The following is a 22,501-nucleotide window of genomic DNA, read 5'->3' as shown; positions in this document are numbered from 1 at the left end:
TGCTTCTAATTAAATACATTTAGTTTGGAAGTTACATCTAATAATGTTTACCATACATTTTAATTGTGTGCACTTGTCCCAATTTCATAATGGCAATATTATGTAGCAATTTTAATTACGTGTTCTTACAAAGGCATACTGAGTCATTGAAGACTGACTGCTTGTCTTTACTATGGAATCATGAATCAGATATAAACATATCCCAGAATAAATGACTATCAAAATAATGATTAATAGCATCTTGTGTAAGTTAACTGATTTAGTTTCTGACATTACAATTAATAATTTTATTTATGGTTTTCTTATACTTAATATAGCTAAAACTTTTGGTTTTAAGTAGCTTCTGATACCTTGATGATGTTCATTCTCAGAGACAATGAGTTGATGTAAGATTGTTCAATGTAGTATAGAACCAATTTGTTTTAATACAGTCCCTTATGTTAATAATACCTATAAAATAATCACAAAAAGCATTTTTGCCTATTTTTGTCTTTTTCTTTTGGACAATGTTAAGTTACACATGAAGGAATATTTCTTCCTTACACGGCAGTTAATTTAAGTAAATGAAATTTTTACTGGTGCAGTTCAGAATACAGTGGTACCTCTAACTAAGAACAACTCTACTTAAGAACTTTTCTAGATAAGAACCGGGTATTCAAGATTTTTTGCCTCTAAAGAACCATTTTCTATTTAAGAACCCAAGCCGGGAAAAAATTCCCAGGAAATTTGAGGGCTGCACGAAGGCCCGGCCAGTTTCCTGCCATTACCCCAGGGTTTCTCTCTCTGGTGCAGTGGATGGGAGGCAGCCTCGCGCCGGGTGTATGGGAGGCGCATGCTCCTCCTCACCGCCTCAGAGTCCCTTTTTTTTTTAAAGCCTTAAACTTTTGGATCTTTTTGATTCCCCTCACCTCACCTTCTTCAGCAGTGACTGTCCTCCTCATCCTCTTCTTCCTCCTCCTCCCACCTAAATTCCAAGCTTTTATTTCTTTCCTGCACGCATTATTTGCTTTTACATTGATACCTATGGGAAAAAATGCTTCTACTTACAAACTCTTCTACTTAAGAACCTGGCTACAGAACAAATTAAGTTCTTAAGTAGAGGTACCACTGTATATCAAAAATTGCATTTTGTTATTGAATTGTTCAATGAGAATTAGAATTATTACATTTTTTTGATTGCATAGATGTTAACTAATTAAAAAATGGAATAATTTTTCCTCCAATTTCTGTGAACCCAATACTCATTCCCTCATTCATGATAATTTAGAAAAAAACCCTGTGAGATAGGGTAGAGTGGAGATATTTTTTTAAAAAAAATTGGCCTTGGGGGGCTATGAATGATACAGCAGTATTGTCATTAGAAAATGAAAGCTATATTTTCCAATCTTTTTACTTTAAAAATAATCTTCTCAAAAGGGATGTTCTGGGAAGATGGACTTTGGATGGCTATTTAAAATCAACATTGGTTTTAAACCCTCACAAGTTACTCTGGTTGCTGGCCTCCACCCTGCAATCCTCAACACAAAATCTCTTTGGGTGAGGTACTCAATGTGCGAGTACTGTATACTCTTGGTAGCCCACTGATTGGAAAGCTGCGGTAGAGCCTTATATATGGCAGCTTTCTTGGTTTCCTGCTGGTAATAGTGGGAGAGAACATATACCAGGTATACTAAATCAAAATCACTATAATGAAAGGAAAGCAATATAGCTTTATTATTTCTTCTAGTGATGCTGCTCAGGACATTGTAGTGGTAGTGCAGAGTTCATATAAATGTGATTGGGATGGTTTCTGAATTAGTGAAGGTAAACTGAATTTAAGGGCCTCCTGAGAATGATATAAATTGATATAAGGGCCTCTTGAAAATGAAGTTAATGACAAATAAAAGGAAATATGTACTTAACGTCATTCATGCCATATGCATACATATTCTTACATCTCTTTTTTACATACTAGTAATTTTAGTAGATCTTGTACCTCCATTAACGCCTCTAATAATAGAAGCAATAGTCTATTTAAAAATAAAGGCACATACCAAATTTCAGAATTGTGGCATTTTATTGTACAAAACAAGCATCATAAATTACTATGGTTTTAAGGTGTTCTTTGATGAGTAAATGCTAGTTACTTGCTGGCCATAAGAGTTCTGCCATCCTGAGAAGGGAATTAAAAAGTTAAATCATAATGCTACTTTAGACCAATAGCTGTGAAAAAAGTTAGCTACTCATGGAAGTAACTGGCAAAGGTTTATTTTATTTATTTATTTATTAATTGGACTTATATGCCGCCCCTCTCCATGGACTCTGGGCAGCTCACAACAATTACCTGCTTCCTTTGGCAGGACAGTTCCCACTTACCTAAAGGTAGATACTCTCCTGGTTATAGAATATCAAATCTGGATTCAGACCTACAGTGAGTACACCCCCTCACATTTTGTAAATGTTTACTGTAAGTATATCTTTTCATGTGACAACACTGAAGAAATGACACTTGGCTATAATGTAAAATACAGTGGAACCTCGACATACGAGCAGCTCTACTTACGAGCTACTCGAGATAAGAGCTGGGAGGGGAGCGACATTTTTGTTCGCCTCCCGAGCTCACATTCGGGATACGAGCGCCAAGGAGCTGTCTCCTGAAGCCGAACACTAACTTCCGCTTTCGGCTTCAGGAGACAGCTCCTTGGCGCTCGTATCCCGCGTGTTTTAAAAGGTTGCAGCCGGGCTGGGGGGGTGCTGGCAAGCCCCCCAGGCTGGCTGCAACCTTTTAAAACACGCGCGCCGCTTCGCAGCTCTGTGCTGAATCCGGAACGCTAACTTCCGCGTTCGGATTCAGCAGACAGCTGCGAAGCAGCGCACGTGTTTTAAAACGTGGCAGCCGGCCTGGGGGGCTCGGGGGGAAGCCCCCGAGCCCCCCAGGCCGGCTGTGACGTTTTAAAACACGCGCGCTGCTTTGCAGCTCTCTGCTGAATCCGGAAGGCTAACTTCCGCGTTCGGATTCAGCAGACAGCTGCGAAGCACCGCGCGTGTTTTAAAACGTCACAGCCGGCCTGGGGGGCTCGGGGGCTTCCCCCCGAGCCCCCCAGGCCGGCTCTGACGTTTTAAAACACGCACACCGCTTTGCAGCTGTCTTCTGAAACCGAACGTGGAAGTTAGCGTTCCGGATTCAGAAGACAGCTGCGAAGTGGCGCGCGTGTTTTAAAATGTCAGAGCCGGCCTGGGGGGCTCGGGGGCTTGCAGCTGTCTCTGAACGCTAACTTCCACGTTCGGCGGCAGCGGGTTTTTTTGTTGTTGCACGGATTAATTGACTTTACATTGTTTCCTATGGGAAACAATGTTTCGTCATACGAGCGTTCTGACTTATGAGCCTCCTTCCGGAACCAATTAGTCTCGTAAGTCGGGGTTCTACTGTACTGTAATGAGTATACGGCTTGTATAACAGTGTAAATGTGCTGTCTCCTCAAAATAACACAACACACAGCCATTAATGTCTAAACTTCTGGTAACAAAAGTGAGTACACTCCTAAGTGATCATGTCCAAATGGGATCCAAAATGTCAATATTTTATGTGATCAATATTCTTTTCCAGCGCTGCCTTAACCCTCTTGGACATAGAGTGCACCAGAGTTTCACAGGTTGCTACTGGAATTGTCTTCCACTCCTCCATGATGATGTTAAGGAGCTGGTGGCTGTTAAGAGAGTCTTGCGCACCTCCACCTTCCATTTCAGGATGCCCCACAGATGCTCAATAGGGTTTAGGTCTGGAGACATGCTTGGCCAGTCCATTGCCTTTACCCTCAGCTTCTTTAGCAAGGCAGTGGTTTTTTGGGAGGTGTGTTTGGACTTATTATCATATTGGAATACTGCTCTGTTGCCCAGTCTCCGAAGGGAGGGGATCATGCTGTGCTTCAGTATGTCACAGTACATATTGGCATTTATGGTTCCCTCAGTGAACTGTACCTCCCCAGTCCCAGCAGCACTCATGTAGCCCCAGACTATGACATTCCCACTACCATGCTTGAATGTAGGTAAAACACACTTGTCTTTGTACTTGTCACCTGGTTGCTGCCACACATGCTTGACACCGTCTGAACCAAATAAGTTTGTCTTGGTCTCATTGGACCACAGGACATGATTCCAGAAATCCATGTTCTTAGCCTACTTGTCTGCAGCAAACCATTTGCGGGCTTTCTTGTGCATCAGCTTCAGAAGAGGCTTTCTTCTGGGGCAACATCCCTGCAGATCAATTTGATGCGGCATGTGGTCTGGGCACTGACAGGCTGAACCCCCATCCCTTCAACCTCTGCAGCAATGCTGGCAGTACACATGAATCTGTTTGCCAAAGCCAACCTCTGGATGTAACATTTAGCACTGGTACTCAACTTCTTTGGTCGACTGTGGCGAACCTGTCCTGTTAATCCTCACTATATGGTCTTGGCCATCATGCTACAGCTCAGTTTCAGGGTCTTGGCAATTTTCTTTTCGCCTAGGCCAGGGGTAGGCAAAGTTGGCTCTTTTATGACATGTGGACTTCAACTCCCAAAATTCCTGAGCTAGCATGATTGGCTCAGGAATTCTGGGAGTTGAAGTCCACAAGTCATAGAAGAGCCAACTTTGCCTTCCCTGGCTTAGGCCATCTTATATAGAGCAACAATTCTTTTTTTCAGATCCTCAGAGTTCATTGTCATGAAGTGCCATGTTGAACTTCCATTGACCAGTAGGAGAGAGAGAGTGTGATTACATCAAAGTAAACACACCTGCTCCCCCCTGTCACACCTGATACCTTCAAGGTGTCCAGCAAACCTGGAAAACAGGGAAATCAGGGAATTATCAGGAAAATTGGTGGTTCTGGAAATATCGGAATTATCAGGGAATACAGTACATGAAAAAAATGGAATAAAAATCAGGGAAAAAGCAAAGTATTAAAATGTTTAAAAGTCAGGGAAAAATGAAAAAAACTGGCAACAACTTGCTTCCTCAGCTACCGATACTAAAATATGTCAAGTTTTGATTGATTTGAACATGTTCAAACATGATGCCAAAAAGTCAAGTATTTCCATTTTTTTGTCCACCCCCTGTATTTCTCCATGGCTTAGCCGTTTGGTATGATTGACATCTACGACCGCGCCTTAACTAGACCGCAAGTTACAGGGAAATATCAGGGAATTTCAAAATGCTTTCCCTCTGGACAACCTGACCTTGTACCACTAACCGGTCACATGACACCAGGGAGGGAAAATGGCTACTTGGGCCTCATTTGGACATGATCACTTAGGGGTGTACTCGCTTTTGTTGCTAGTAGTTTAGACATTAATGGTTGTGTGTTCCATTATTTTGAAGGGACAGCACATTTACACTGTTATACAAGCTCTATACTCATTACTTTACATTGTAGCCAAGTGTCATTTCTTCAGTGTTGTCACAAAATGTGAGGGGGTCTATTCACTTCTGTGAAATACTGTATGTGTGTTGATACTGTTAAAATATAAATACCTTTTTTTTTGCTTTCTATTTCTGTGAACATTTTTATTAAGGCAAATATGCATTTCCTTTATATCCTTACTTACTGATTATCTGATTATCTGATGTTGCAAATTTGCATTTCTTAGTCTATAACATAGTTTCCTCTCCTTTTTATTTATTTAGCTGCCCAAAGTCATCTTTTAATAGGAGAGATGGGTGGCATTAATAACAAAATTATTTTTAAAATATATTTTCTCTAGAACACAAAATTAGAATTGACCATATCAGTAATTCTCAACTTGAAGTAATCAAGGTTGTTCCTATGATTTGTTAACATTTCTGTCAGATATCCAAGTCAAGGAAAAATGCCAACAAAAATTGACATGGCAATGTCCATGTGTAATAAATTTACCTTACTTTTTAAATTAATGTTTGGAATTTCTCAGGGTCCCATTTGTAGGGACTATGTGATGCTGTGCACAAGTGCCACGCTGTCAGCTCCTGGCATATTAGATGGTCTTCAAACACTTTGAAAGCTGATGGAATGGATTGCATAAAGGAAAAATATATTCTTGGTCTATTCTTGCCAGCAATATTTTGGAACCAATTAGAATTTGTATCTCACATATGTAAGAGTTTTTCTATTTAAAAAAAAAAAAAATTGAACTTTTTCCTTCATTTTACATCATAATTTAAATTTTGCAACAGCGATGTCCTAGTTGTATCAGCACCTTTTTAAGTATACTTGATGTTGTACATCCTAATTACAACCGTTTTTCTCATATTCATACAGTATAATCTGTAATGATGATGCAAGACAATCAACAAGCTAGAAATAAACATGGATATAAAGCTATATAGAAAACTATATATTGTAAGCAATATTAGTACCAGACTGTCTGAAATTGTAAATCAAAGTATATAGGGTGATAAATGTTTAGAGAATTATGTTAGAACCATAGAAAAAATAGATACACGTATGTTGTATAATACCAAATTTCTATTAATTTTTATTGCATGAACATAATGAGAAATATAGGGTTGGGATATTTTTTTTAATACATTTTTTACTATGTGTTTTTTAAATACCCTTTTCACATTCTGAACTTTCCGGAAACCCCTAGGGGAAAATAGCTAAAGATGTGCAACTTTAGCATTCCAAAAAAGTTAGAAGTAGTGAAAAACATTTTCAGTTAGAAGATCATAAGATTCTTGAAAGATGTGTATTTTAACAGAATCTGACTATGGTATATACTGGAGAAATCATAGAGCTGTACAACTCTGCTCCTGGTTGCCACATGTAAGAGGAAAGCCTTGTGTTACAAGGAGGTGTTTTTCAGGACTTTAAAGGAAAGAAATACTGTCGTTTCAGTTTTTGAAACTCTGCCCAGAGCATGAGAGAGAGAAGCTCTGTTGTTCCTTATGCTTCTTTGGCTTTGTACATCAAATATTTTAAAAATAACCATGCAGGAAAATTCACGTAAAGGAAAAAATATAAGCACATTGTAGTTCAGAAGAAATATACACATGTAAGGCCAAGACTAGGAAATTGTGTGTTATTTCTAAGGTTGGGCACAGATAATCTTTTTGGAGAGTTACTTAAGTGGGGAATGATCAATAGTGTAAACTGTAAGGAAGATAGTCTTTGAAAACTCAACTCTTTTCTATTTTCAAAATTTTTCCAAAACATTTTAATAGCTAGTTGGTTGAATAGTGGTTGAATATTTTATACTCACCTTGCATTCTTATAAATGCAACAGTTAGTATTAAAAAAAAGGACCAAATATGTTATTGTATTAGATTTGTTCATTTTTCTTCCTTGTGAATTTTTTGAACATCAGAAAAATTAGGCTGTGTGCTAGTAATACCTCAAATTTTCTTAATTTATAGAGCTGTGTTTTGAGGGGGAAGAAAGCTAAAATGATGTAAGCTGTATAGTTGAGAGTAATAAACTGAAATACCTTGATTTTCTGTGCCCTAATTCAGGCTAACAGTGGTACGGGTATGAGTGGAAAGTGCTTCTGCTTTTTATGTAATTTTAGCTTAAAATATAAGTATCTATTATAAAGTATTAGTATAGATGTGATTCTATTATAGGTTCCCGAATCATATATTTCTTAATCTCCAAAACAAATCACTTATCATTTTAACCTTCTTTCATTATTCCTCTGACTTAGAAATATTGATGCTTGAAAAATGTGAAATCAATGTAAAGGTCATCAGTTCATCATTTAAAATAATTTTTGTTGAGAAGCTACCGTATATAGAGTCCTTAGGGAGTTTGGGGGCATATAAATCAAATAAATAAATAAATACAGGGGTGGACAAAGAAATGGAAACACCTTGAAAAATAATCAAAATATCTTTTAATATGGTGTTGGTCCACCTTTTGCGGCAAATACAGCCTCAATTCTCCGAGGTATTGATTCATACAAATTGTGAATTGTTTCCAAAGGAATTTTAGCCCATTCTTCAGTTAAAGCACCCTCCAGTTCTTTTAGAGATGATGGTGATGGAAATCGACTTCTTGCTTGAATCTCTAAAATCAACCATAAATGCTCAATAATGTTGAGGTCTGGTGATTGTGGTGGCCAGATGAGATGCTGAACTTCATTAGAATGTTCCTCGTGCCATTCTTTAATAATTCTTGCTTTATGGATTGGTGCATTATCATCTTGAAAGACGGCATCCCCCTCTGGAAACAGTTCTTGAACCATAGGATGAATTTGGTCGGCCAAAAGTCCTAAACAGTGATGACTGTTAATTCTTCCATGGAGGGAAGTCATTGGCCCTGCAGATTTCCAAGCAATAGCATCATTGAACCCCCGCCATGTTTGACGGTTGGGAGAAGGCAGTCTGGATGAAATTATTATTTTGGCTGTCTCCAAATGTAAACACATCCGGAGGTCGGAAATAGGGTAAACGATGATTCCTCAGAGAAAATCACATTTTGCCACTGCTCAAGCGACCATTTCTTGTGGTTTCTACACTACTCTAATCGCTTTGAAACTTTTGTCTTTGAGAGCAGAGGTTTTCTAATTTTCTAACATTCGGGCTTTTTATGTTACAGTAGTGCCTGCCATTCGAACACCAACAATTTGGCCTCTTTGAAAGTCTGAGAGGTCTGCCATTTCTAGAAGGTTATAACCAATTTCCTTAAATTTCTGTTAAAAAAAGGTAGTTTAAAAAAAACATATCAAATAACAGAATTTTAAAAACACATAAAAATATGTCAAGTTTTGATTGATTTGAACATGTTCAAACATTATGATGCCAAAAAGTCAAGTGTTTCCATTTTTTGTCCACCCCCTGTAAATAAGTAAATTAAGTAAGTAAGTAAGTAAGTAAGTAAGTAAGTAAGTAAGTAAGTAAGTAAGTAAGTAAATAAATAAATAAATAAATAAATAAATAAATAAATAAATAAATAAATAAATGTGTACGTGCAATACAGGTGGTCTTCATCTTACGACCACAATTGAGCTCCAAATTTCTATTGTTAAGTGAGACATTCAGTGTGTTTTGTCCTCTTTTATAATCTTTCTTGCCACAGTTGTTAATGAGAATTGCCACAGTTGATAAATTTATTGGTTATTAAGTAATTCTGGCTTCCCCATTGACTTTGCTTGTCAAAAGGTTGCAAAAGATAATCATGTGACCTTGGGACTCAGTAATGGTCATAAGTGTGAACCAGTTGCCAAGTGTCTGAATTTTTACTTTGTGATTAAGGGGTTGCTATAAATAGTGAATGGTGAAAAATGGTCATAAGTCACTTTTTTGAGTGCTCTTGTAAGTTTGAATGGTCAGTAAATGAACTGTTGCAACTAGAGGACTACCTGTGTGCATTCATAAAGTTGGAATTAAAAGTGTTTTGTAAAGGGGGATATCCAACACAGCAGAGATGTGGCTAAGATACTTCGGGAAAGACAGTGTCCTGATATATGCATATTGTACAGAATTACTTGATCAGGTCAAACTATTCAAATCAAAGGTAGTGTCAGAGAAAAGACCTCTCCTGTTTCTTAATGTAGGCAGTCACAACTTATTAAACCAAGAGATGAATAAATTTTGGCTCCACTTTGGGGCAAATTGATAAACAAATTGGATGTATCTTGCTAATGATAGTTTCCCTTTTATTTTAATTGAGAAATTATGATTAACAACTTTCAGAACCTGATAATTACCAAACTACCCTCAAACTATGTTTTAATGTTCCAGAGCTGTTAATTATAGTTTTCTAGTTTAGCTAAAGTAGGAATTAGTATATAATAGACATCTTTCTAATTATGTTTACTGATACATGTGTAAATATGAAGAGGCTGAATTGATAGGATTAACTTGTTTGCATCCTGGCATAACAAGTCAAAATCTATTTCTTTTCAGTTATTCATATATATATATGTCAGATTGGGGATTTTAACACTCTGAGGACGTTAGTAGCGGACTAATGAAAGCTTAGTTAATTTTAGTAGTTTTTAATAAATTTTAAACGTTCCGGAGATCGCAATGGCTGTTGCCTCTTCATGTATGTATGTATGTATGTATGTATGTATGTATGTATGTATGTATGTATGTATGTACAATTTTGGAAATAGTTTCTTTTTAAGAACTCACTGCTTAAGCAAATTCTGTGCACTGAGTTAACCAAACAGCTGGAAAAAAATAAATAAAACACATAGGTTGCTACTTGCTGGTTATAGGTGCTATTCTACAATTAACAGTTCAGAATCTAGATTAATGTATGGAATTAATAATTAAAGTAATTAAAGGAACAAAGGAAGAAAGTTTTCTCTGTGTGTATGGACAACAGCTGAATTTTTAAAATTTAACTTTATATGTCACTATGATTGAACTATTTGGCATACTGTGTACATGCAAGTAATGTATTGCTCACCTGTTATTTGCACAGACATTTTAATTTGTTTTTTGTTTTTGCTTTTGTTTAGACAGGAGATTTGGCCTCTGTACAGTTAGCAGGAACACCGAATAGATGGGAGGTGTTATCTGCTACACCTACAACTATTAAAGATGAAGCTGGCAACATAGTACAGATCCCAGGGACTGCCACAGTAACTTCAAGTGGACAGTACGTTCTTCCTCTTCAAAGTCTGCAGAATCAGCAGATATTCTCTGTTGCACCTGGTTCGGATTCATCCAATGGCACTGTGTCCAATGTCCAGTATCAAGTAATACCCCAGATACAGACAGCTGATGGTCAGCAGGTTCAGCTTGGGTTTGCAGCCTCTTCTGATAATGGTAGTGTGAATCAAGAAACTGGTCAAATTCAGATCATTCCTGGCTCCAATCAAACCATTATTGCCTCTGGAACATCCTCTGGTAACATTCAGAATATTTTATCACAGACTGGCCAAGTCCAAGGGGTTACAATTGGCAGTTCATCTTTTCCTGGACAAGCACAGGTAGTTGCTAATGTTCCTCTTGGGCTGCCAGGAAACATCGCATTTGTTCCCATCAATAGCGTTGATCTAGATTCTCTGGGACTAAGTGGTTCTCAAACCATGACTGCAGGTATTAATGCCGATGGACACTTGATAAGCACTGCACAGGCAATGGATAGTTCGGACACTTCTGATAGGACTGCAGAACAGGTTTCTCCTGAAATGACGGAAACAGCTACCGAAACAGACTTATTTGTGCCAACATCGTCATCCTCACAACAACTGCCTGTAACCATAGACAATACTAGTATATTAGAACAAAATTCAAACAGTTTGCCCTCCACTAGTGGGCAGGTCCATAGTTCAGATCTTCAGGGAAATTACATCCAAACATCTGTCTCGGAGGAGACACAGGCCCAGAATATTCAGGTCTCAACAGCACAGCCTATCGTACAACATATACAGCTTCAAGAATCTCAACAAACAACGAGTCAGGCTCAGATTGTACAAGGTATTGCGCAACAGACAATCCATGGTGTGCAGGCCAGCCAAAGTATATCACAACAGGCTTTGCAGAATCTTCAGCTTCAGCTGAATCCTGGAACTTTCTTAATCCAGGCACAGACAGTGACCCCATCTGGGCAAATAACTTGGCAAACATTTCAAGTCCAAGGAGTACAGAACTTGCAGAACTTGCAGCTTCAAAATGCTCCTGGCCAACAAATAACATTGACACCTGTGCAGACCCTCACTCTTGGTCAGGTTGCAGCAAGTGGGGCCTTGACTTCAACGCCCGTTAGTCTAAGTACTGCTCAGTTGCCAAACCTACAAACAGTTACAATAAATTCCATAGACTCTGGAGGTATTCAGCTGCATCCTGGAGAAAATGCTGACAGTCCTGCAGGTATTGTAAAACTAATGCTTTGAATTATGGTAAAATTAGTCATAATTATTGAAGCGTGTAAAACTTGATGTTGTCGTTTAAGAAGAAATAAATTATTTCAACTCCCAAAATATATTTCCCTTCATACAATCTAAAATTCTGATGTTTTTTCATGGTCAAATTGATTTGTGATTTGTCAAGTTGACGTTTTTAAAATTATATTTTTCAAATTTTGGATTCTGAAAGATTTTTGATACCAGATTTGGACATACATACTCCATTAGCTAATCTCAATATTTTTATAAGTTTAAAGCAAAAGCAAGTTGTTAATGGCATAAATTGATTTTAGAACTGAAACACTAAAATTGGTTCTGAAACAGAAAATCCAGATGTGTTTTTCACAACCTCATTTTATGAAACCACTTAGGAAATTTCTTTTGAAAATAATGAGAGGTTTCAAAAATAGTGCTCTGGTACGTGAGCTTGGTAATTATTTTATTGGAAAAAAAGATAAAGGGGAATATGAATATATTTTTATGCACTGTGAGGTACAAAGAAAGCAGATAGATTCCCCTCCCCTGATCTCCCAATAATATTGAACATGGGATGAAGCTCAGTGGTGGAAGACTTGGTCAGGCAATAATAATTGTTACGTGTAATAGATACTTGGATTGTACTATTTGCTTTCCCCGCAGATAACTATTTAATTTAATTTAATTTTTGTCAATGAAGGCATCAGTGGCTGCTAGTTATGGTAGTTATACATTGTACATCTCCAGGATTCTGTAAATACATCATGCAGAATAAAAGTTAAGTGGACCATTGCACTCAATGCCTTGGTCTCTTCAGCCTTGAAAGACGGCGTTTAAGGGGTGACTTGATCGAAGTGTATAAAATCATGCATGGGATAGAAAAAGTGGATAGAAACATAGAAGACTGACGGCAGAAAAAGACCTCATGGTCCATCTAGTCTGCCCTTATACTATTTCCTGTATTTTATCTTAGGATGGATATATGTTTATCCCAGGCATGTTTAAATTCAGTTACTGTGGATTTATCTACCACGTCTGCTGGAAGTTTGTTCCAAGGATCTACTACTCTTTCAGTGAAATAATATTTCCTCACGTTGCTTTTGATCTTTCCCCCAACTAACTTCAGATTGTGTCCCCTTGTTCTTGTGTTCACTTTCCTATTAAAAACACTTCCCTCCTGAACCTTATTTAACCCTTTAACATATTTAAATGTTTCGATCATGTCCCCCCTTTTCCTTCTGTCCTCCAGACTATACAGATTGAGTTCATTAAGTCTTAAATCCTTAAATTATTTTCTCTATCACACAATTAGGACAAAGGGGCACTCCCTAAAGCTCATAGGTAAGAAAGCAAGGACAAACAAAGGGAAATATTTCTTCACCCATATTCACCCATTGGTTTATGGAATTCACTTCCAGAAGAGGTTGTGACAGCTGTCAGCCTTGATAGCCTGAAGGCAGGCTTAGACAGATTCCTGGATGCCAAGTGTATCGGTGGTTATTGAAAGGGATGTCCACCTGCCGCCTCTATGTTGATTGAAGCAGGCAGGATTCCCTTAAGTACCATTTGTTGGGGGTCAGGGGAAAGGGAGGGATTTGCCTTCTCTTTCTGCTTGAGATCCCCATGTACAATTGATGGGCCACTGTGTGACTCAATGGGCTTTGGCCTGATTCAGCATGGCTCTTCTTATGTTCTATGTTCTCATATCCTCTTTTTGAGCTATATTATTGGCTTTTGTCACAAACAGGATGGTGGTCTGCAGAGTCTTTTATCTGATCCTGCTGCATTCTCATTTAAGACACAATAATCTTTTTTATCTCGAGGATTCCATGCCACTTTTATTATGGACTATGTGTACACACTTGACCTTGGGAAAGAGGATATATATGTATCTATTTCATTGCTGATGGGAATTTATCCCTCTAAAGAGGTAGCATTAGAACTTTCCCAGCAACCAATTAATCACCTAATTTGCTCCTAATCAATCTCCTGTTCAACTGTTGGTGAATGGTAGAGAGCACTTTGGAAAATAGGATGCTATGTCTTAGCTTGATAGTCTTGCAGGATACTTTCACCAAATCTTATAGCAGCACTTGTATAAAGAAGTTGAGATATAACTTTGAATGGCAACTATAGTATGGACTATAACCAAAAGGAGGAAGCAATAAACACCAATATGAAATGCTTTGGAAATGAGAGCTGTGGATTCTATCTTAAAATGAGATTAAACATTTTTTTCAAAAGGAATGCATATGGGAATATTTTTTGTTTAGAAGATTGCACGAAGAAGAAATTACTATCTTTGGCAATGTTTCCTTAATACATTTTTAGTTGCTTACCTTCTGATTGATACTGATAGAAAAGAAAATCATTATGATTATCATTCTGCTTAGTCTTTTATCATTCCCTGTTAAAAGGATAGGAGTTCAGGGGGCAGGATATAACAATGTGATTTCTGTCAATATACATTTTGGGGGAGTAATGCATATTTTCCACTTTCTTAGTCCTATGGGCCATTATTTGGAATCTGGAACTGAAGAATGTGTGTTCTAGAAAGAGGATTATTGATTAACCTCATTGACTAAAAAGCTTTAAAAACACACTTTTTAAATAATTAATTATCTAGATTTTCTAACCATATCAGAGACCAGCTTGATGTAGTAGTTAGGGCATCAAACTAGAAACCGAGAGACCACAGAGTTTTACTCACACCTTATGCACAAAGCCAGCTGGGTGACCTTGGGCTAGTCAGTTTCTGAGCCCTGGGGAAGAAGGCAGTGGCAAACTGTTTCTGAAAAAACCTTGCCAAAGAAAGCTGCAGGGACTTCTCCAAACAGTTTCTAAAATTTGGAATGGCTGGATAGAATAAAAAACTTTAAAATATTTTCTTTTTATTAGTTGTAATAAACTCTATCCTTGAACATTGCAGACCTACCTAAAAAGAATCTGAGTGATATCCAGTTAGGATCATTGCTAAAAGAACAGATATGTCCCCCCTCTGCCTTATAGTCCTTCTTTGTCCAAACTTGTTTTAGAATATCGATGGGTTATTTGCAACAGATTTAGGACTTACATGGGAGAAGAGGATGAAAAATATCTTTCCTGGCACAGGGGATATTTTTTATCAGTATTGATAGCTGCTGACATATTTGCATACTGTCATTACAAAGATAGTTGAGCTTTTAAAATTATCTTCTAAGAGAAGCTAAAAGACAAGAAAGCAAAGTATTCATATAGCATTTGGAATGGTAGCCAGTAATTATTAATTAATAAATGTTTCTTATATTGACATATGACTGTCATTTGTAATATAACTTTTTCATGCAGACTGAATTTTAATGGGATTCTCACTGTTTGAATAGTTGCCTTCATCCTCCAAAGTTTTATCAATCATGTCTGACAGCTGAGGAGACCAGGTGTATTTTCACCTGAAATAGTCCTTTAACAAACATGACTTTGCGTCATTGTTACATTTTAGATACATTTTTCTCTTCTGATGATAAATGTATTTTTAGTTTTAATGAAAAATGTTATATATTCAGTCATTTTGTGCAAATGCATTCAGTTTTAATGAGTTAGCACTTAGCAGTGAAATAATGTAGGAAAGGGCTCAGATTTGTGGAAGATCCATGTATTTTTCTTGCTAGTTGAAATTTTAATGCTTTTATAGAGGAACACTTGAAGATACATCTGAATTAGCCAAATGTTCCCAAGCATATATTTCAGTTTAAAAAAAAAAAATCTATTTTTCAGAATTATTTGAAAATATAAAATATTGTATGTATCATTTTTGAGAGGGTGAGCTTATGGAGCAACTTGTCTTGTGCATCAGAATGCTAAAGCAATTTTTTCTTAGGTGTTGCTTTGTTTGACTAGCCTCAATATCTCAGTATTTTTGGATTTTCATAAAATTACAATTCCTGAACACGTGTTGCATGCTACTGTGGTAAAAACAGAATATTAGCATTCTTTTGCATGCACATGAAAGCATAAATAGTTCTTTGGTTTTCTGAAAAGTGATATTTGGGGCAAAGAGAATTGAAACCAAATGGATCTGTACCAGTATTCTTCAAGATAACAGTCCTATGTCCCATTCTGTTGAAGAGAATAGAATTTGCTTCTGAGTGAAGAGCCATAAGATTCATGCTGAAAAATCCTCTGGTTTGAGTGAATTACTCATTCTGGCTTGGGAGAATTGTTGTGTTGATGATCATATAGAAAAAAACTGAGTTGGACTTCAGTTTTTAGGCACGTGGTATAAAATGGCAAAATAATTTGGTGGGGTGAAAGCCCTCTAAAAGAAAGAATATAGGCATTGAGCACTTATAAAGAGAAACTTCTTCAGAACTGAATAATTGGCCTCAATGCGTCTTCCTTTGCAATTCGGAGATAGAGGGGATGGAAAGAGTTTTTTTTTAAATTGTGAGACAAAAGTTACAATAGAGGCGCATGGGAGTTGTAGTTGAGCAAAGCTGCCCATGTGTTTGCTTGATAGATTGGGAGCCCTTTTACCCAAATTTGGAAGCTTAAAGTGCAGTTCTGTTGAGAAGTACAATAGCGCATGTACTGTTGTGCATGTTTCTATTATATAGTGGTTCTTGTTCATCTTTGGAGTTGAGTAATATTTTATTTTATTTATTAAATTTATTTGCTACCCACCTCCTTGTGGGGCCCTTCTGGGCGGCTTAAAATGGTGGGATGTAAAATTATAAAAAATGTAAATGTAACAATACTAAAGTAAAACAATGAAACAATAAAAAATTAAATACAGCAAAATGAATTTTAAAAATGGATGGGGAGGGATCGGGATGTACAGGGAGGACATGGGGTCTGCTGTTAATCTAATAGCCATCTCCATTGGGTCTCCAGGCCACCTGGCAAAGCCAGGTCTTCAGAAAGACAGGAAGGGTGGGAACAGGCCCAGGCCAGTGGGCAGGATATTCCAGAAGGTCAGCACTAGCAATATCAATAGCAATTAGACTTATATACCGCTTTAGCAGAGAAGTCTCTCCTGGATTCCACCAGTTGGTGTACTCTGCAGTAGACCTCCTGCTAGTGTGAATGGGATGGACCTGTCCTAGTGGGATGAGATGGTTCACCAAGTAACCTGGAATCCATGACATGGAGGACTTAAAACATCATGACCAAATCCTTGAACTGTACCAGGAAACAAACAGCAGCCAGTGCAGCTCATGCTGCAGTGTTATAACATGGGCCGTTCTAGGAGCTCCAAAGACTTTGCAGTAAATCCAGTAGAGCTCTAGTGCAGGGAGTCCTGATATAGGAAAGACTGCAGCTGGTGCAGGAACCAAAGTTGTGCAAAGGCTCTCCCAGCCACACCTGTCACCTGCTCTTTGAGCTGAAGACATGGATCCAGGAGAAACCCCAAGTTGCTAACTTGGCGGGACAGGTATAATGTAACATCATCCAAAACGAAAGATGTCAAAACCCCCAGGTCTTGATGCTCCATGTACCCAAAACCACTCAGCCTTGTTAAGGTTGTTACAGCTTATTGTCCTGTATCCAGGTGCCTACAATGTCCAAGACGTATGAGAGGCTAGCGACAGCATCACTTGAGTCACCAGGGATAGAGATATAAAGTTGAGTATTACCAGCATGTTGATGATACCTCAATCCATTGTGACAGATGATCTCACTCATATAAATGGATCAATATTATTTAATTATCTGTCTTCCTCAACATCAAACTTTAATACTTATGATGAATTATAAGACGTTATATGGGAAACTCTCAAGTGTGTGTGTGTATTTGTGTGTGTGTGCATGTACGCTAATATCTTCTTGAAAAATATTTTTGGTTCTTGCTTGTTCTGAATCTGAAATTTGTCCAGCAAGTGCCATAATTCAACTAAGTTATTTAAACAAATATGAATGGTGATTAGTTTATCTTTTTTGTTTTTACAAGTTATTCTTGCAACACTTTGCATATTTATAATGTTAGCCTTCCTCAACAGACATTCCTCTTCATAGGTACATATTTTGTATTGCAGCAACTGAAGGCTATTAAATGTCAGGGTAAATTAAGTGTATTAAATATCCTTGGCACTGCTGGCGAATATAGAGATGGATATTGTTAGACAAAAATAGGCTAATCATAGTAGCTCAAATGCTAAAAAAAGTACTACAAATGTAATGTAAGTAAATACCTATAGAGATTTAAAAAAACAACAACCCTTTGTATTTAATTGATATTGGCTCTGTTTCTTTTGAAAGCTTGCCCTTGGCATTTAAGGATTTTTTTTTCTTTTTCCTTTGGCATACTAGAATATTATCTTTCCTTGGCCTGGCTTTGCTGTGTCTGGGAAGAATGCTACTTCCATATATAGGCTTCTTAAGGCTTCCCATTCAAAGTAAATTGAAGAGCTAACACTCAACCTGACATCAGGACTGGAAAAGCATAATGCTGACCTTTCATATAGCTCTGAGGATACAGAGGGAAGAGCAGTTAAATAGTTGCGGATTTGGATTCAATTATTTGTTTTACTTGCTCAATCTTTGCCATTTTTGGATGTGTTTTTAATGTGTCACTTTATCATTATCATTACATGGTATTAAACATCTGCTTGAGCTGTTTAGACAAGTACACATCAGTGAAGCTCCCAGCCCAAGAGAATAATTTACAAGGGGTGGGGTGGGATGGGGGTGGGGAGTGTTAAAGCATTTTAAAAACATTTTCACATTTTTAAAATCTTCTGTTTCAACAGAATTATTTTACATATTTCATCGAGAAGCCCCCTTTTATAAATGAATGAATGAATGAATGAAGGTTACTTTTTCACTTTCCAGCTAGAAAAATGGTTGCTTTTGTTTGTAATGTTTTAATGGTATTCTTAAAAGCATGCTTACTTGTAAGAGCCATGGTGGAGCCAATGGTTAGAATGCAGTACTGCAGGCTACTTCGAGTGCCTACCGGCTGCCTACAATTTGTCAGTTCGAATCTCGCCAGGCTCAAGTTTGACTCGGCCTTCCATCTTTCTGAGATAGGCAAAATGAGGACCCAAATTGTTGGGGTCAATAAGCTGACTCTGTAAACCACTTAGAGAGTGCTGCAAAGCATTGTGAAGCAGGATATAACTCTTAAGTTCTATTGTTATTTGACACTGAGGTTGGATGTGGGTTTTCAGTAGAGAAATGCAGTTCTTACAGCTATCAATAAAATTACATAAATTGTTGTCCGGCATCCTGAGATTGGAATGGATTGATTGATAAGGCAGAATAAACAGATAACATTGCAAAAGCTTAAGATCTTAAGACAGCTTTCTCCTTTCTGTGTAATGGGACTGACTGTTGATCTGTAATATTCTCCCCCTCTCCCTGTCTTTAGATATTAGGATTAAAGAAGAGGAGCCTGATCCAGAAGAATGGCAACTTGGTGGTGATTCTACATTGAATACCAATGACCTGACACATTTGCGGGTGCAGGTGGTAGATGAAGAAGGGGATCAGCCGCATCAAGAAGGAAAAAGATTGCGAAGGGTAGCTTGCACTTGCCCCAATTGTAAAGAAGGTGGTGGAAGGTATGCATTCCGTGTCTTATTGTGCAGCAAATCTCCTTAAAATAAATGAGGCAAAAGTGAGAGTGATAATTAAATTGAGCACCTGTATCTGTGGGAAACCTGTACATCTTGCTCTTTCATTGCCAATGGGGAAGTGACAGATTGAAGGATGTGGCATTAGATTCCGGGTTGACAGCTCATGCTGCTCCTGAGTTAGTTAATGCCCTTGATCACTATACATCTATGCCAAGGTACATGAATGTGTTTTTTTACATTTCAGTGTAATATACAACATGTTTTGATGATGTCAGTGTTTTGAGTAACTTTTGTTTCATTGCATGTTTTTAACAGAGGCACCAATTTGGGAAAGAAGAAACAACACATCTGCCACATACCAGGATGTGGGAAAGTGTATGGAAAAACATCACATTTGCGAGCTCATCTTCGTTGGCATTCTGGAGAACGTCCATTTATTTGTACGTGGATGTTTTGTGGAAAAAGATTTACCCGTAGTGATGAGCTACAGCGACACAGGAGAACACATACAGGTGACCATCTGTTTTTTAAAACATATTTCTTTTGGCGCATGGGGTGGGAAATTAAAGCACTGGTTAATCATTGGAACTGATTTCTAAACATCTATAGCAATGCTTATAAATCTTATGCACTTTTCTATTTAAAGAAAAGGAAGAGATTTCAAATTTCAGCCATGTTAAGATTACAATTGCATTGGTATGAAAGAAAAAACTTATTTTTTTATATGTTGACCAGGTGAAAAGAAATTTGTCTGTCCAGAATGTTCCAAGCGCTTCATGAGGAGTGACCATCTTGCCAAACACATTAAAACCCATCAAAATAAAAAAGCTATTCATGCTAGCAGTACAGTGCTTGCATCGGTAGAAGCAACATCAGAGGATACTTTGATTACTGCAGGCGGAACAACACTTATCCTTGCTAATATTCAACAAGGTTCTGTTTCAGGGATAGGAACTGTTAATACATCTGGCACCAGCAATCAAGATATTCTTACCAATGCTGAAATACCTTTACAGCTTGTTACCGTTTCCGGAAATGAGACAATGGAATAAATATACACAAAATACCTATTAATTGTGGTTATTTTTATACAGTAGTGAAAAGAATATTGTTCCTAAGTTCTTAGATATCTTTTTATTGATGTGCAAAAATTTTTGGATTGACAGTAACTTGGTTATACATGACACTGAAATGCCTTACTTTGTATGATATTCCATAGTATATTAAAATGGTAAAATTGCATGGGTTTTGTAGGTACTTTTGGAATCTAGAAGAGATTAAATTTTACCAACTTGTATAAAAAGAAATTTAACAATGGAAAATGGTAGTCTAATCAAATGCATCAATCCTTTGTGGTTTAGTGTAAAAATGAGAACATGTTGGTATTTATCTATTGTAAGATAAAAGTTGATTGGTGAAAAGAAATCATGTTATGATAAAAGAAATTTTGTAATTTTCTTGACTGGAATTTTTATTATGCATAACTGACAAATCAAGTTTCCAAGCAAATGTTTCATTGTATAGGCTTTACTTAGCTCATCAAGTTGTCATTTTGAAGCTAATTATTTTAATTAGGTTAACTGTACAATATTTTAAGCATTACTCTTGTAGGATTTTGAAAATTACATTTTAACATGGAGCTCTAGGGATAGTCACCTTTTAAATCCTGTTGAAAAGCCATGTTTAAAGTTTAATTTTGCCAAAATAATGTCTTGTTAATAATATTCTTTAAGTAATTAATTTGGGCAACATAACTGATGTTTAAAATTATTCAAAGCTTAAATAAAAATAAGTTGCTGCATTTTTCGTGATGAAACAAAAAGATACCCTTTTCTTGAATATTGGAGGACCAAAAATTAAGGGTATCCATGTCAATTGCAATTTTTATCTAACTTTGTCTCCAAATACATCTGTCTGCCAGGGCCTTAAAAGCCATCATGTAAATTATCAGTAAAAAAGGACACATAAGCACTCAGACACAGATACACAGATGCAAATGCAAATAATAGAAAATCATTTCCATAGGGACAATAGTCCATATTAATATTAGTGATAGTGGAATAAGGGTTTTACAACGCTTTTTTCTGCCAAGCTTTGGTTAGTTGAGCTGCATTTAAATATCCACATCTTTCCTTTATGCTTCCCTTAAATTGTATGTATCCAGTACATTTAACTGATAAAACATATATGTTTTTTATTAAGCTGATTTTTTTATTTTTAATTACTGTTTATATTTTCAACTATTAAAAAATGTACACTCTTACTTTGCATAGCCAAGTCTGTAAGTGCTCTACCCGTTTTACAAAAAAAAAAAAGTACAATAATTGCAAGAGTTCACTATTTACAAACATTTGGAAAATCTGTTCATTTGTTCAAACCACCTCAAATTTAAAGGCTACCTTATTGTACGTTTAAAGTGTATTATAACAGTGTGGTAGTTAATAAAACACTATTTTTTTTTCCTTTTGACTTGGGATTTCTGGATTTTTTGGCCTTTGCTTAATTGTTTAAAAATTACTCATTGAAATTCATGGAGACAGATTGTGTTCCTTTGTACCGTTGCACAGCAAACCTTAGACACTTCATTGTTCACCAATAGACCAGTATAATTCTTCTTTCATGTTCATTTCAATCAAGAAACGTGCAGCTCTCAAAGACAGTTATTTTTTCAATTTATTTTGATGGATCTCTTTGGATATATATAGCTTTTGATCTGGATTTGTTTATACACAATTTTGATATTGTGCCTTCACTTTGAAAGAAACTGAACACCCCAACAATCCTTCACTGCACCCATGAGATCACTGGGGTATTAGAGAATGCAGGAAGGCTGGTGGTCCAGCAGGCATCCTTTTGGAAGTGCTGCGCCATGTGACTGTCCATCATTTAAAGCAGTACCTAAATAAAAATGGCAAACTTTGCTGAAGTCTTTACTGGCAGACTGTGTCGCTCGTGAAGATGCCAGCAGACTTGCTTCCTCACCCTGGAGCATTCACCAAGCCAGGTTTGGTGTTTTGCTTTTACTGTTGCTCGGAATGAACTTTTATCATATAACCAAAACAAAAGAGTAAAGATATATAATTGCTTGTTTGCTAATTTATGGTAGTGCTAGAGCTGCAAGCAAGTCCATTGGAAGGATGTGTATAGCATGGGATATATCTTGCATTATTTTTAGTT

The 22,501-nt window shown here is 37.0% G+C and overlaps 1 protein-coding gene across 2 annotated transcripts in view; it reads left to right on the top strand.

The window, feature by feature from the left end:
- Nucleotides 1-21,793, top strand: part of SP3 (Sp3 transcription factor) — a 29,539-nt gene extending 7,746 nt beyond the window's left edge. For both annotated transcript variants that reach the window (XM_070731773.1, XM_070731772.1), the window contains 4 exons: nt 10,404-11,760; nt 19,117-19,309; nt 19,640-19,836; nt 20,060-21,793. In XM_070731773.1, coding sequence (XP_070587874.1) covers nt 10,404-11,760; nt 19,117-19,309; nt 19,640-19,836; nt 20,060-20,376 — 2,064 coding nt within the window. In that variant the 3' untranslated portion in view covers nt 20,377-21,793. The remainder of the gene's footprint in view (nt 1-10,403; nt 11,761-19,116; nt 19,310-19,639; nt 19,837-20,059) is intronic.
- The last annotated feature ends 708 nt before the right edge of the window (nt 21,794-22,501 follow it).

This window comes from Erythrolamprus reginae, chromosome 1, assembly GCF_031021105.1.
Source record: "Erythrolamprus reginae isolate rEryReg1 chromosome 1, rEryReg1.hap1, whole genome shotgun sequence".
In the NCBI taxonomy this organism is placed as follows: domain Eukaryota; kingdom Metazoa; phylum Chordata; class Lepidosauria; order Squamata; family Dipsadidae; genus Erythrolamprus; species Erythrolamprus reginae.
Note: the sequence above shows the minus strand (reverse complement) of the source record. Positions and strands in the feature narration are given on the sequence as shown.